General features: G+C 56.3%; 4 protein-coding genes across 4 annotated transcripts; 1 reads left to right on the forward strand and 3 right to left on the reverse strand.

Moving 5' to 3' along the window:
* Window positions 1–127: 127 nt before the first annotated feature.
* Window positions 128–2,526, reverse strand: CAOG_08704 (hypothetical protein; the record flags this gene model as incomplete). Its single annotated transcript, XM_011272022.1, has 2 exons — window positions 128–1,785; window positions 1,884–2,526. The coding sequence occupies 2 exons, from the start codon at window positions 2,524–2,526 to the stop codon at window positions 128–130; spliced, it is 2,301 nt and encodes a 766-aa protein (XP_011270324.1).
* Window positions 2,527–2,668: 142 nt separating this feature from the next.
* Window positions 2,669–4,402, forward strand: CAOG_03484 (hypothetical protein; the record flags this gene model as incomplete). The annotated part of the gene is made up of 2 exons (XM_004348339.1): window positions 2,669–2,802; window positions 2,881–4,402. 2 exons carry the CDS (start codon window positions 2,669–2,671, stop codon window positions 4,400–4,402), a joined length of 1,656 nt encoding a protein of 551 aa, XP_004348389.1.
* A 192-nt stretch (window positions 4,403–4,594) lies between these two features.
* CAOG_08705 (hypothetical protein) lies at window positions 4,595–9,538 on the reverse strand. Its single transcript, XM_011272023.1, has 4 exons — window positions 9,388–9,538; window positions 5,559–8,896; window positions 5,318–5,448; window positions 4,595–5,205 (listed from the first exon to the last, which is right to left on the reverse strand). The coding sequence occupies exons 1-4, from the start codon at window positions 9,392–9,394 to the stop codon at window positions 4,695–4,697; spliced, it is 3,987 nt and encodes a 1,328-aa protein (XP_011270325.1). The 5' UTR covers window positions 9,395–9,538; the 3' UTR covers window positions 4,595–4,694.
* On the reverse strand, window positions 9,520–15,418 carry CAOG_08706 (hypothetical protein). Its single transcript, XM_011272024.1, has 4 exons — window positions 15,102–15,418; window positions 14,394–14,886; window positions 13,958–14,282; window positions 9,520–13,819 (listed from the first exon to the last, which is right to left on the reverse strand). The coding sequence occupies exons 1-4, from the start codon at window positions 15,379–15,381 to the stop codon at window positions 9,668–9,670; spliced, it is 5,250 nt and encodes a 1,749-aa protein (XP_011270326.1). The 5' UTR covers window positions 15,382–15,418; the 3' UTR covers window positions 9,520–9,667.
* Between the last annotated feature and the right edge of the window lie 87 nt (window positions 15,419–15,505).

Consider the following 15,505-nt stretch of genomic DNA (forward strand, 5'->3'; position numbering starts at 1 on the left):
TATTCAGCACAAAGTTGTATTCGTCAAAAGAAGTGCCGCATGGTTTTACTCAAAGCACAGACAATCCAAACAAGCAGAAGCAGAGGCAAAGACAAACAAACAAACATACAAACAAACAACCGTCACATCAGATCTTATCATGATACGCGGGAACACGCTGCAAATGACGAGCAAGAGGCATGTCCAACACAAACTGCGCGACATCTTCAGGTACGCGCAGATCGGGCTGCGGGACGGGTGGGACGAGTCCAAGAAGCGCATCAATGTTGCTGACACCGAGCGCTTTGGCAACTGCTGCCTCGCTCCCTTCGTGTCGCCACAGCTTGAGTCGGCACAGCGAGGAAAGTCTCAAAGGCTGCGCTTGCTCGGCCATTTGCAGAATCTGCTTGAGAGTTTTCTGGTTGGTTGCGTCCACTCGGTCAGACAAGCGAGCCCACTCCTTTTCAAGTGCTCGGTCATAGGGATGCTTGACAGTAGGCCAGAAAAGATGTGATGATGCTGATGACACGAAATCGAGGCATTTCGAAGGAGAGTGTCCCCACGCGAGCAGGCATCCCACAACCAAGCGTCGACTCGCCGCCAAGGCAAATGGATGAGCATCGCCGGACCAACTAGAACCGAAAGCAGGCAAAGTACGAAAGCCTGCAAGCTCAAACTGGTAGAGCCAATTCGAAAAGTACAGTGTCGGTCTGTCAATGAAGTTCTGCTGGCCAAGTTCAGGTAGCCACTCGAGCACAGGTGCCATATCCCACCCCGCCGCCTCCTTGAACCAATCGGCATAGTACCCAAAAGGAACACCGCAAACGACTTCTTCAGCCTCCTCGGTCACGCCAAACTTGTCGTAAACCGTCGGACCCGCGGGCCGTGGCGGATGCACGCAGTCGTAGGACACAGGCTTGCGCTCGGGATACAGCCACTCCAAGACGAGCGTGACACAGTTCCAAGCATTCGGTTTGCGGCGATTGACGTGGTAGATCAGCCAGTAAGCCAGCAGACCCTCGCGATCACCATGCATGTCCTCGTAGTGATTCCTCAAACAGTATCGAAGCATGTCAATGTTGGTCTTAGCACTGTGCTCAACAACCCATGCCAGTGGTTGTACGCGCTCGACGAAAATCCAATATCGAAACATCATAATCCACACAGCGGAGGGGTTCCAAAAATTCTCCCAGTCCACAGCACGACTCTCCAAGGCCTTTTCCAGTTTGTCATAGTCTCCGTGGCTGTACCGACCAACCCGAATAGCCTCGAGTGCGTCAAACAGCTCTACAATGGAGCCAGTCGCAAGCGGGCTCTCAATGTCATTCAAGAACCGAGTGTAGCGGCGCGAGTGCATCACCCAGCCAGTCTGAGCATTGCCAGTGCCGCTGGCGAATGACGCGAAATACTTTCGCGAGTCCCAGCGGAGTTTCGCTTTCAGAGGCACACCAGTCGCAACCAAGTCCATCTGCAGTGTCGGGTCGCGCAGCAGGTCTCCATGAAACGTGAGACGGTCGATGTTGGACTGGTTGATTGAGCACGAGGTTGCTGTGGCTTCATCGACCATGAAAATGCTAGAAGCATTGCGCTCGGCACGCCGCAGGCAGCGTCGCACAAAGCGGGACTTGGTGGCGATGGCGACTCCTCGATGCGAGAAGCGCACACGCTCGGCCGATTTGGGTGCCACGAACGAAGGAAGCAGACGACGCCCAACTGCCCAGTTAAACTCGGGGCTCGCGTCCAGTGGATTAAAGTCGGGCTCGCGGTTCACAGGGTGGTTTTGGATAAAGTCATCCAGGGGAAAGTCTGGGATGGATTGTCAAGCAGAGTGATGCGCAAAGCGAAGGTGAGTCGTTCGCTTTTGTTTTTGTTTGCGCATTGCGTTGCAGCGTTCAGTCGGTTACCTTCAGATCCATCAAAAATGTCCCACCAAAAAGACAGAGGGGCTCGATTGGAATCGGCCGTCTCGACGCCGGTGCTGGAGCCCGAGCTGGACGATGCACGCGCGGTCGTCGCTTCTGAGATGGAGCACGATGCGCCAGGCAGCACGCCTGCTTTGGCGGCTTCTGCGACTGCGAGCGCCCATGGCGTGGGAGCCTTCTCTGACTGTGATGAGGCAGCCTCGGGTGCAGCAGCAGCAGCAGCAGGGCCCTGCTTCAGCTGGGTCGGGACCGGTCGCTGGCACTTTAGCATGGAAATCACCCACTCCTCCGGGTCGAAGCCAGCCTCGCGGATGCTGTTCCACAACGGGTCTGTCGCGGGATTGCGCTTGTGCAGAATGCCGACGTAGCCGAATGGCCGATACGCATTGAGGACTGGCGCGTACTCGCGGTACATTGGGTGGCGGCGGTAGTTGAGCTCGTCCAGCGTGTCGTCGTCGCTCTCCCGATCGTCAAAGTGCACAGCTGTGCCGTAATCCCTGCCGTCATCGGTAATAACGACGTTCCCAACACTGCTGTCCGAATCGTAGCCATCAGAGTCGTCGGAACTGTCAGAATCATCGTGACTGTCAGAGTCTTCGTGACCGTCAGAATCGTCGTCGGACATTGGAAGCGGAACAAAAACAAACGAAAACAAACAAACAAAAAACTGAGATTCGAACAAGGACTGCAATTTTCCCTTGTGTGCTCGTATCAAAAGGACTCCGTTTTGTTTGAGCATTATTCTTACTCTTTCTTTTTTCCTCGACATGAGACTGTACTGCACGTTGTTGCTGTTGCTGGTGTTGAGCGCATCGCTTGCATTGGCGCAGTGGTGCCACGGCTCCCGCACACCCGTGTCCTGGTACCTGATCTTCCAGCCGTCGCCTGAGGCTGACTTTAAGTATCAACATAATCACTCTCTTCGCTCAGTCGTTGTTTTTGTTTGATCCCAAAAACTGAGCACTCTCGTTTTTCCAAGCAACATCAAGGCTGAATTGCATTACGACCAAAAACAATTCGCCATGCAAATCTCAGACTCTGAGCATCCAACCACGAGCGCTGTTCTCAGCAGCTCAGCGCCATCGTCCTCATCGTCCTTGCCCCCGATGGAGGTGACTGCGGTGATTGAAGGCGAGTCTGGCAACGGCTTGCTGCTCCAGGTGACTGCCCTGTGGAACGGCGTCCAGTACCGCGGCGTGCTCCTCAACACGGCCAAGGCGACCTGGACCAAAGCGCGGACCTTCCTCGAGCGACCCGCCGTGGCCGAGTTCCGTGCTGCTGCTGCGTCGGCCACGTCAACGCCATTCTACACTGGTGCTGGTGCTGGTGCTGGTGCTGGTGCTGGAGCGACTGGCGCGGCGGCGCACTCGGGGCCGGGATTGCCTGTCGACCAGCTCTTCGTCAAGCCAAGCGCACAGCCCGCGTCGCGCAAGCCGCGCAAGCCGAGTCTCGCTCCAGAAGCGCCTCAGGACGATGCTGCAGTGCCAGTGCCAGTGCCAGTGCCAGGTGCTGCTGCTGCTGCTGCTGCTGCGGGAGACCCGGCGACCAAGATCATCACTCAACCGATTACTGCAACCGGTGGTCATTCTGGATCGGGAACGAACGTCGCACCAGCCGCAGCCAATGCGCGAGCACACGGCAGTGATGAGCTCGCTGATCTGCTGCAGGATGCTGGCGACGAGCTGGCAACCCCGCTGCCATCCAGGCGCGAACGCCGTGCTGCAGCTTCCGCTCCGTCCTCTTCTTCTGCTTCAAGCACCAGCACCATGAGCAGCAGTGGCAATGGCAATTCGACCGGTACAACCTCTGGTGACTTTTCTGTGGGCTCGGCAGTTGTGCGGACTGTTGCAGCGGCAACCGCAGCCGCAGCTGGCGCAGCAGTTCCAGCCTCAATACATAACGGGCCGGCTGAAGCATCCGAGCTGGCCGACTTGCTCCGCGACGCGGATGAGCACGGTGGTATTGCGGACGATGGTCCAAGGCGGCGACGCAGGGCCGTGGCTTCGGCCACTGCAGAGCCTGCCCAAGCACCGGAAGCGCCCGTCGAGGAGGCGCAACACTCCCGCTCTGGTCGACGGATAATCAAGCCTCCTGTCGCGGCTGCCAAAGAGGCAACAACAGCAACAGCCACTGAAGACGATGCCTTGAGCGAGGTTGCCAGCACGCCGGCCTCTGCTGCATCGCGACAGCCAGCAGCCCAACCAACCAATGCGCTCGCCCAACTAATGTTTGCCGACGATGACGATGACGATGAAGACGACGATGACTCATTCAATGGAGATGACGATGACGGCGACGATGATGACGACGACGACGACGACGACGATTCAGAGGACGACAATGACGACTCCCGCCGTTTCAAGCGTAGTCGCGACAATGATGACGATGACGATGACGATGATGACGGCGCGGCATTCTCCAGTGGCCATCGTGGCCAGTTGGAGACCGGTGGGTCGTCCAAGAGAATCAGGCACGATAACGAGGATGACGACGATGATTGACGAGCCAATTTCGTTATGATGGTGAAATTTTCTCCGGTTGTAGGGTATTTGTTGACAAGTAGTGGGGAGGGAGGTATGTTGAGACTATTAAAGCAAATGGAAACCATCACCTGTGTCAGACCAATGATTCTGGCACTCCACCGCACAATCGCTCAACATTCGTTTCCTACACCCTACAGTTGCAAAACCAACAAATTAGTACTAGATATATTGGAGCTGTGGAATAGAATCAGGAAAATTCAAGCATTCAAGAACCGACAGCAGGACGGAAAAGAAGCTGAAAACGTTGACTTCAAGCCTCCTTAAATAGACATCGACCAATGTGACCGGCAAACTTTTTGCAGCCGGGATCTCGCGGGCAAGCGTTACCCGAGGTAAGCGTTTCGGGACGCAATTTCTTTCTGGGAGGAGTGCCCGCGGCTATTTGGGTTGCAAACCACGGAACAGCAGCGGCAGAGTCTGTCGCAGAGCTAACGCTGTTGTTGGACTGGCGCAATGTGCGCTTCCTCGGAGTTTCACTCTCAACTGGCTGCACAGAAGTGGGCGACGATGACGCTTGTGGAGGTGCAACCGGTTTGATTGGGCGCAACACACTCGCTGACGATGACTGGCTCGCTGTTGCCGAATCATAAACTGGCGGCGAATTTTTGGGCGTTGGGAGGTCGACTTGCATCTTTTTGGCAACCTCGAAAGCCTCCTTGATGGATGAGCGCATCGAGCTCTTGTGACAGGAAGCAAGCTTGATTTTGTCCACTTGAGAGTCCACCCCGAGACAAGCGATTTGGTCGGGGGCAATCCACAACCTGCGCCAGCCATTCATTCATTCAAGAGATCATCACCAACCACCACCGCCAATGAGCAAATCTCTTTGTTCTTGCCGTTCAACCAGCGCCTCCAAAAGTGGGTGTCGCTTACCAGGATCGTTTCTTGTCAAAGAAGCAGACAAGGATGGACGACTCATTCTCGTGATGCAGATCGACCACTGACTGGGGAATGACGCGCGCCGCTTCACTCACGCTACTGAATGGGTCGTTTCGATCGACAATCTGCACCAGACGAACTCAGAATTAAGTGTCATGGCCGACCCACACACCCCCCCCCATCCCAAAGGGAGCAAAGTGAAATGTGAGCAATGTGAGCAATGTGAGCCACGTACCTCGCCAGGATACCAAGGAAATCCTTTCGCCTTGGCCCAAACGACGCGATAGAGCAAATCTTCAGGCACAGGCGGGCTGGCGGGCGAAAACGGTGGCGGAACACTTGTGAGTGACAGTCGACGCTTTCGAGATTCGTGAGAGGGATTGTTTTGCTGCTCGGCTTGGAGACGGCGACGCTCGAGCTCTTGCTGCAAGGCATAAAGCGGGTCGGACAGAAGACTCAGATCACTCGGCAACGCTTGCAAGTCCTTGACACACTCGCGAGCTTCCTGCAGCACGGCAGCGCATCGGTACCACAGGGCAACTGCTTCGGAGTGATAGGCAGAATCTGGAGTGTTGTAAGTCCGTGCGTTGGAAATCAACAGCTGCACGTCCTTTTCAAACTCGTCCACGGTAAAGTAGCCAAAATTCTCGACCTTGCGCTGGATGGTTCCAAGATCGATGGGCTGCTTGATGACCCGCAGGTAGTCCCACACCACTTTCGTGTTGACAGGCGTAGAGTACCAGCCGTTTGTGTCTGCTTCAAGCATGAGTTTGATGGCTTGGCGCAAAGCGATCTGCACAGGAAAGTGCTTGTACTCCCAAATACGCGCCTCGAGCAAGAGCTTTTCCTTGTGGAACTTTTCTCGCTTGCGAACAAGCTCGATGAGCAAGCGCACACGCTCGAGATCATGTCGCAGCCGCTGGAAATCCAACAACTCTAGCGTCAGAGCATCCGACTCTTGCGAGTCCTGCCCCTGCTCGTCCTCTGCATCGCTAGCTACGGCTGACGCGCGTTGGGACGAAGAGTGTCGCGTGCTCACAGTGCTCACGCTGTCGGCATCGTCGTCGCTTTCGGTGGCCATGCTGTGGTTTTGAAGGGCAGAGAGCTTGTCGTTTGCGATGCGCGCCCGTTCTGCCGCTGCGAGGCGAACTTGCTCGTACATGCGTGCCTGCCGCACTGGGGTGCGTGGAAGAAAATGCACCCCTTTCGGTGGTCGACCACGCCGAGGCAGCGTGTAGCGAATTTCGTCATCCTCGTCAATGTTGTAATTGCTCGCAGCCTCCGCTTCAGCCAACTCGGCAGCGGCGGTGGCCACGGCTCGTTTGGCGTCGTTCATTGCCTTGTTCCACTGAGCAGGGTTCTTTGCTTTAGACGCGGTCGGTTGCGGGGCAGACTTCGATGCTGCCACGGAACTGTTGGCGACGTCGGTACTCTTCTCGTGCACTGGTCGGTACACTTGCAGCCGTCGCAGCAGTGGCATGCCGTTTCGCGAGTCGCGCTTGAGTCGCCAGTACCGGACGAGACATGCAAGCAGGGCAGCCTTGTCCGTGATGGTCGCGGGAACGTAATCGCGAACAATGTGACTGACAGCTTGCGGCGAAATGGTTGCATGCGAGGTCGATGAGACCTCCTGGGAAGCATTGAGCAGCCTGCGTGTCCTTCGAAGCATCGCCCGCCGTTTGAAATCGTCTGCAGGTGCTGGTTTGCGAGCTCCTTGCGAGCGCGAGACTGCGCTTGACGCGTTCTGCTTTTTCTGCGCTTGCTGTTTCCTTGCGCGCTGCTGCGCTTTCTGGGAGAAGACGTCTTGCTCGTCGTCGGCGTCGTCGATATCGTTCTCGGTTTCGTTAGCAGAATCCTCCGACTCGTCGTCGCTGTGTTCGTCCTCGTCTTCATCTTCCAGGTCCTCGTCGTCCTCGTCCTCATCATCATCGTCCTCATCATCATCATCGTCTCCGGACAAACTCTCATCGTCATCGTCGGACTCGTTGTCCGTATCTTCAATGTCAATGTCATCGCCTTGGTTTTCGTTGTCGTCGTCGTCGTTTTCCTCGTCGTCTTGGTCTGAATCGGGCTGGACGGACTCGCTGTCGCTGTCGCTGCTGGCTTCCTCTTTGGAAGAGGAGGAGCCAGGCTTTGAAGTGTGAAGATCACAGAAGGCAAAGTTGTCTTGCTCGGCCAGGAACGAGTTGCGGCGTTTACGCGCAGAAGAGGACACGTGCTGGCTGCGCCGACGGTCGGAAGGTGTTTCTTCCTCTTCGTCCTCCTCGTCGGAATGCAGATGGGCGAAATGCAAATGCAGACCGGCACGCTGGGCACAGGTTGCGTGAAATGAGGTGTAGCAATTGGGCTTGTGACATTGGATGCAAGCACCCGTTCGTTTGCCACACAGGTAGCACTTCAAAGTCCACCGAGCCTTGGGAATATGCTGCACGCCATCGATCGGTTCGAGGTACACGGTGTTGCCCAGGACAGTCTCAGGAACCAGCATGGCACAAACAATGTGAGCCCACCGACCATCGACTGTTTGCTTGAAAGCGCCGCCCTTGTTGGGGCACAAGACACAGTCGACCGGCTTGGATGGGGAGACAATGCACCGACGGCATACCCACTGGCCCTCGGGAATGTATGGTACGCCATAGCAGTTCTGGTGCACGGCCATGTTGCACGAATCGCAAAAAATAATTTCGTTTCCAGGAGCCGGTGACGGGCCCAGGCACACGCAGCAAACAGCGTCGTCGTCGTTCTCATCGAGGGGCTCGCCGTCAGAGTCTTGGGACTCGGAAGGGCCAGAGCGGGTCCGCTGTTGCATCAAACGCGCATTGCGTTGAACAATCTCCGACAAGTCGTCTTCACTGCGCTCATCCTCATCATCAGACGTGACGGCTCGCTTGGCGCGACTCGAGGAAGTCGCTGCCGGCTTGGCAAAGGACGCCGCGCCAGGCGTTGTCAAGAAATGCGACTCCTTCTCGAGGCGATCCATCAGCACCTCGAATAATGACGGGTCGAGCGTGACGAGCCCATACTGGCGCCGATACGCATTCAACTGCGTCAGCCACTGCTCGTCCTCGTCATCCATGTCATACTCGATACTGCACGAGCAATCTTGGTCTTGGTCGGGAGTCGCCACCGGTGCCTTAAACCAGCCAACCTCGCGGGAAACTTGGACGCGGCGAGACGGCGTTGGGTGTTGTCGCAAGGCCTCTGCAGCCACCTCTGCCGCCGAGTGTGCGAGCTCCTTGACCTTGGCAGTCAGCAATCGGGCTTGTGGATCGAGATTCAGCGTGCCAGTGCCTGCTGGTTGGCGCCATTGCTCGCCAAACAAGGTGTCAGCCTCGACATCGGTGATCAGTGCCAACGGAACGGCTGTATCTGTCTGCGTAGCGACGCCGTCTATTGTTACGTCCATCGCCATCGGCACGACCGGCACGGGCGCGGACGATGAAGATGCAGTCGATGGCAATCGGCTGAGCGAAGGTGTTTGAATTGGCGCCAAAATCTTGCTGGTGGCCGCGGGTGTCAGCGTCTTGCTCTGCATCCCCGCAGCTGCGGACACAGCCTTGGGTGTGGCGGGAGCTGGAATTGGTGCAATGTAGTGAGGGGGGTTTGTGGCAGCGACAATCCAAGCGGCAGATGCAAGTCAGTTCCAACCAAAAATCACGATGGAAAATTTTGAAGTTTTCCCGCCAAAACAGACAACAGCAAAAAAAAAAAAAAAAAAAAAAAAAAAAAAAAAAAAAGGAAAGGGAAACAAAAAAAATGGCCACATTTCGCCTTTCGCTGGCGACGTGCGCTTTGGCTGCCATCGCCCCCTTTCAGTACAAACAGACTCGGTGGCATCGATAGTAGCAGATTTGGGTGGGAAAAGCGCGCAATGGAGAGAAGCGACCCTGCAGTAAATGCCGAGATCTCGCCGCTTTCCTTTCGACGCCCGCAGCCACGACATGACCCCACTTTGAAGAGCATCTGAGCTCGCTGGAGAAGCCTGTGGGGCATCTGCATCCACTTTCTGCAAAGAACGGCGGGGAGGGGGCGGGTGGGGACGGTGCAGGCGATGGTACACTCACCCTTCATTGTCGCTGACAAAACGAACAAAACCAACCCAACAAAATGCTGGGCCAGAAGTACGCAATAGAGTGAAGGGATGCTAGCGTGAAACAAAATACAGGACACAAAACAAACACAAAACAAAGAAAGGTGGGGTTTGGGTTGATGTTGTGAGCATTGTCCAAACATACGCCCATGCTCAGCACTCCAGCAAGGCTCGTGGCGGTTGGAACGAAGAACGACAAAGGTTGAAGGTGGAAGGTTTGACAGAACTCTGCTGTCGCACCGCCGCACCGCCGCTCATGCTCCAAATCGAGCCTGTTGGACAACTGCAGCGATATCATCAAGAGCAAGCGAAATAACTCCCTCCAGGTCTTCGAGAGCTCGGTTGTAGCGACCGACTGGGTCAGATGGCGCGAGATTGTGCGTCAAAGTGAGGGTGGAGCGACTTTGGGGTTCGGCCGCTTTGAAAATCATCACATCGTGTGCAGCCTGCTCGCCCTGATGCGCCCGCAGCTGTGCTGTCCAGCCGCCGGCGTCGGGTGCTTGACCAAGCCACTCATTGTTCAGTGCTTGTGTCACGCCTTTGGATTCCTCGACCACGCCACGCAGCTGATGGAGCAACTCAACTGCAGCGTGACAAAGTGAGGGGAATGCCTGTACCAGCCGAGAGAGGCACGGGACGGTCGCCAGGAAGAACTTGCGCGCAGACGTTGCCGGGTGCGGCTGTTGGAGGTACTTGTCAGCAATAGATCGTGCAGTGAGGGTGAGTCTTGTGGTGGGAGCAACGCTGATACTGCCGCTGGCCGTATTGCCTGTCTGCCCAAGAGTTGGCAAGGGCACGCTCAACAATTGTTCAACGGCTTGCGTAGCAGAGAGTCGAGGCTGGCCAGGCACAAAGTCGTTCACCATTTCGCGTGACAATGAATTGGGGCCCAGAATCAGCCGCCGAGAGGCAGAGGCAGCAGGTGGCGCGTGCGCGGAAATGCCGCCAATCGCGAGACCTGAGCGAGTTGACGGAAGATGTGGGTCCTCGGTGTCGTCCACAAATGCAGCCAGTGCGTCGTGCACCGAGCTACTGGGCACGCCAACAAAGGGAATTGAAAACAAGGGCGTCACTTTGAGACGAGAAATGCAGTCTTCCGCCGCTGCCAGGGCTTTGGGGAGCGGATACTTGTGCACGAGATACGACACGAGCTGCACTGCAAAGGCCTGGTGGTGTAGTGACGGCTGTGCGGACAGCTCGGCCACATAGTCGAGCAGAACATGCATGGAAGGCACTCCGCTCACCATCATGGGCAGCAACGCGCTCGGGTATGTTTGAAAGTGCACCACGCGCAACAGCTCGGGCGCCGCAATGAACGCCTGGTGGATGAATTGGCAAACAAGAGCACGGGATTCTTGCTGTCGAGCCAATGTCCCGAGAGATTTCGGCTGGGTTTCAAGCAGAGCAAGACTGGGAGCCGCAGACAAGGCGCCCAGCGTTGCGTCTTTATCCTCGGTGCCGGTCGTTTCATTCACCAGATGCCAGCATACGTGCAGTAGCGCTTGAACAATGTACGATTCTTGAGCATGCACCATGCTCCAGCACAGGTCGTCTACTTGCTGCGGAGTGGATGGCACGATGGAGTCGCCAGGACCCGGCACCTTATCAGCCCCACCACTTGCCAATCCTCCCAGGCCACCAGCGGCTGTCATGACGCTTTGGTGAAGTTTCACTAACGGGGACATGCCCAGGCCCGACGAGGTTGAGCCAGAAGAAACAAGCTGGGCGCCGGTCAGCAGCGCGCGTGCGATGGCTTGCTGTTGCGCAATCTCCGCGCGAGATGCCACCATGTAGGCGTTCAAGACGTAGAGAACTAGCTTGGTCAGTTGTGGGACAGCAAAGACTCGAACGTCCACTTCCAACGCGCGAGCTGGGTTTTCAATCAAAAGGGCTTGGCTGAATCGAGCCGACCCCGCATTCTGCAACGGCATCCTCAACGACTGGATTGTCTCCAGCCACAACCGGCGGCCTTCAATGGCGTTCAAACGTTGCCATATCAATACAAAAGCGTCGAGAATTCGCGGGGTGTGCAGCAGCTCTTCTCGCTTCAGCAGGTGGGGCAAGACCTCCAACGTCAGAGTCGAGCGGTGTTCGGCGAGTACCGACACTGGCAATCGATCCAGCGCTGTCAGGAGCGCCAACACTGGCAAATGACTGGCCCCGACTAGAGGTTCGGCACGCAGCTTGGCAATGAGAGAATCGGTGACGGGTTGTTGTGGTGGTTGTTGTTGCTGGTGCTGTTGTTGTTGCTGTTGTTGTTGCTGTTGTTGTTGCTGCTGCTGTTGCTGCTGCTGCTGCTGCTGCTGTTGCTGCTGCGGTTGTGAAAGGCGAGGTTGGAATGCCTTGGAATAGCCTAGAACGCTCACGGCTGCCGGAAGCAATACGTCCATGGCGTCTGTGTCGGGGTGAATGTCGGAGGTGGAAGGTTGCGGGAATAACGCATTGCCCGGCCCAGCAAGGATGGCTTGACCAGTCATGTAGCGAGCAATGTGCTGCTGGGCCGAACGACGCTCTTCCTCGACGACCTCGTGAGTATCGAAGACTTGTAGGAACTGGCCGGTAACAAGAGCAAGGAGACGTGGGTACAGCGAAGCACAGTCGGCGGCGTGCAACCTTGCATAGGCGAGCAGCTGCTTCACAGGCAAACTGTCTTGCAAGTCGGCCGATACAAACGTTCGAGCATGGAATAAAGCATTGTGGATACTGCGGCCTGCCTCACCGGATGACCCCGGGTTGCTGAGCAGAACAGGCGCCGTTCCGGATGACAGCAGTTGGATGCGGGATCGGTGCCATTCACGATTGCAGTTGAGAATGAAATACAGCAGTAGCACTCGAGTGATTGGCTGAGAAGACGAGCTGCTGGTTACCACGTGCAACAGTGGTGCCTCCTCAATTCCACAGCCGACACTGAGGACAGAAAAGTTTGAAGCAAACGGATTGCTGCTGCCGTCCTTCGTGGCCCTCAAATCGACTGAGGGCGCTCCGGCGCCGGCCGGGGTCAAGGAAGCCGCAATTTCGCCACTAACACGCCGGACCAGAGCAGCCGCAAAGCTCTCGATGAGCTGGCAAAGCCCAGGGTGCACCGGAACGCTGGCAGCGGACATTTGCGCGACGAGCCAGCTCATGGTGAGGCGTGCAGTAGCGAGGCTGGTGGTGCACAAGTCGCGAGTGACAAATGCTTGCACGCAGTGAATGGGGAGAAACCCGGAATGCGTGGTGGACAAGTTGGGCGTCACAGGAATGTTCAGCGCTTGCGGTGTCATGTCTACATCTGCAAGCGTGCCACGCCTACCGATGAAGAGCTCGGCGAGCTTCGTTACACTGTCGCGATGCAGCGACACATTGATGCCGAGAGTGGAGCGGACCAGGTCGGCAACAGCAGCAAGTTGCCGCGACTTAAAGTTGGTGATGACGAGCATGGCCATCTCACGATTGGACGAAGCAGGTACCTCACCAGGAGCTGGCACGTGCTCACCGAGGACACGCAGCCACTTCACCACACGTCCAGTGTCAATGACAGCATCCGGCAGGAAACGACAAGTCAGCAAATAGCTGATGGTCACGCTCAGCAGCCGGTCGCAAAGTGGAATGGAACGCGCCACCGCGGAAAAGAGCAACTGGATGGTAGCCTCAAACTCTGCCGGGGCAAGGGTGAGTCCGAGTAGTCCATTCAAGCCGGCGTATACTTTCATGGCCTCGATGCGCGCGAGTGCAAACTGGTGCGTATTAAACGGTGGAGGCAACGCTTTCTGGTCGTCCCACTCGGCAATCAGCTTTGAAGCCGTTAACTGTCGCAAATGGTCGAGTAACATGAGGCGTAGTCTCGTAACAGCGGGAGCATTGCTTGGGAGCGAGCTGAGCGCTGTTAACAAGTGTTTGTAATTCAAACCGTCACCATCGGCATGCGGCTGCGACGATGATAGTGACAAGGATAGAAGAGTTGCTGTCGCGCTGGAGGCTGGCGCCGAGTCGATTGCGGGTGCACTAGCAAAGACGGGATGCAACCAACTGCAAGATCGAGGATCTGTGATCGCTTGAAGCAAAAACGCCACAGCGTTCGAGGCCAAGAGCACTGGCGCAGCCTTGGCCTTGACGGACGGAATCAGCACAGGTTGCGCAAAAAGGCAGGAAAAGACGGTCAGACTGATGGCCAGATCGGTCAAGCCCGGCGACGTTTTGCGGACAATGGCTGCTGCAATCGCACTGCCAAACTTGGTAGGTTGCAGCGAGACGAGCATTTGCAGAACAACGGCAATGCGCGTTGCAGCCAAGGATGCGAGCGAGAGAGGAATCACGCCTGAAGTGGCGACCGCGCCAGCAGCTGCAGCTGCGAGGGCGCCCGTCGTCTTCTTTGGATCGGTCGAGTAGGCGTATTGTTGGTTGACGTTCAACAACACTTCCACAATCTGCGAGAGAGAAGGGAGAAGTCATTCAAACCACAATGAGGGGCCAACAACAACAACAACAACAACAACAACAACAACAACAACACAAAAAAAAAAAAAAACAGGGGGGGGGGGCAACAGCAAAAAGGAGACCATTACCTCGGTGATGCGATCAGGAAACGCGCATGCTATGGCGCAGATTATTTGGGCACCACAGGCGACATGTAAAAGTGCCTGCACGACCCGGACTAATGGGAAGAGGTCTGGAAGACGGACGACACCGACAAGGACAGCGTCGCACACTGCAGTCGCGTAAAGGTCATTATCAAAGATGTCTGATGGGAAACGCAAGAGTGGCTTTGGCACCGTGGCGAAAGAAGCTCCAGGTGCGAACGAATGCAGATGGATCAAATGTTGATGGAACTGCACCAGCGAAGAAAACTCGATGGCGCTTTGTAGCTCGCTTAAAACAATGAGTAGACGTCTGTTGTTGCAAATGAAGAATGAAGAGCACCCACCAGAGCAAGTAGTCAGATGACGCGGGGGAAAAGCCAGAACGCGGCCTGGGGCTGTCTCAACACGAAAACAAACTTACAGTGCTGCATGTTCGGTCTCGAACAAGGTCATCATATTCGCAACGCCCGTCAGCATACCCTCGCGTGTGGCGGCAGCGATGGCTGACGGATTGAGCGTTTTGACTTGCGTTGGAGCGACAACAGCAGCAGCAGCATCTGTGTGCTTGCCAACGTTCGCAGGTGTGGGTGCATTGGCAGTTGCTTGAAACACCACGGGCGTTGTCGTCGTAAACAGCAGTGGCCTTCGACGTTGACGGATTTGCGTCTCGCGCTCCAAGATGGCAGCAATGCGTTGTGCAGCGTTGGCTGGGATTGCAGCAGCAGTGGTCGTCGTTGCGCCGAGCACCCAGGCCGGATCGCCCGCAGCAGCAATCTCGGCGCTGTCCATGCCATCCACGCCAAGCTCGAGCGCGCACATTGCGTACAGATCCAGCGTGTCCGCAGAGCCTTCGCTAAACCATCGCAAGCAGCTGGCGAACGGCTCTCGTCGTGTGCAAACGCGGCCAGCCGAGTCTGTCATCCGCACAACCACAGAATCACATAATCCAGTGAGCCAAAGTGAGCCATCGTTCCCGATGATGGAGTCGTCGAACGTCAGCGTCGAGGTGGTAGTGCTGGTGGTGGTGAAGAGATCAGCTCGAGACGCTCGATACGACCACACACACACACACACTAGCACAGACAGACAGACAGACAGACAGACAGACAGACACAGAGCAAACGTATACCTGTGGCGTTCGGGAGGGAGAGTGCGATGAGTGGCAGGAAGAGCGTGCGCAGGGTCGCTTTGGTGGCCGAGAGCGTCGAGATGGACGACAATCCAGACGCCAGGGCAGCGACCTGGACATCGCATCCAGATGGTGTGGCTGGAGGGCTGTGGGACGGATCTGAGTGTTGGTGGTGGTGGTGGTGGGGGTTGGGCCGCAGCTGCAGCGCAAGCAAACACAGCGCATCGAGGCGGCCATCCAGCGCGCACTCGAACGCAGATGCAATGCAGCCTGCTACCATAGAATAGAATAGAACAGGTGGGTGGGTGTGAGGAAAATAAATGGACTGAACTCGATGATTGATTGTTGATAATTGTTGAAATATTGAAATAGGTGTCCCTCGATCGGCTTCTGAGGCTTTCTGG

Source organism: Capsaspora owczarzaki, assembly GCF_000151315.2.
Source record: "Capsaspora owczarzaki ATCC 30864 unplaced genomic scaffold supercont2.5, whole genome shotgun sequence".
Classification (NCBI taxonomy): Eukaryota; class Filasterea; order Ministeriida; family Capsasporidae; genus Capsaspora; species Capsaspora owczarzaki.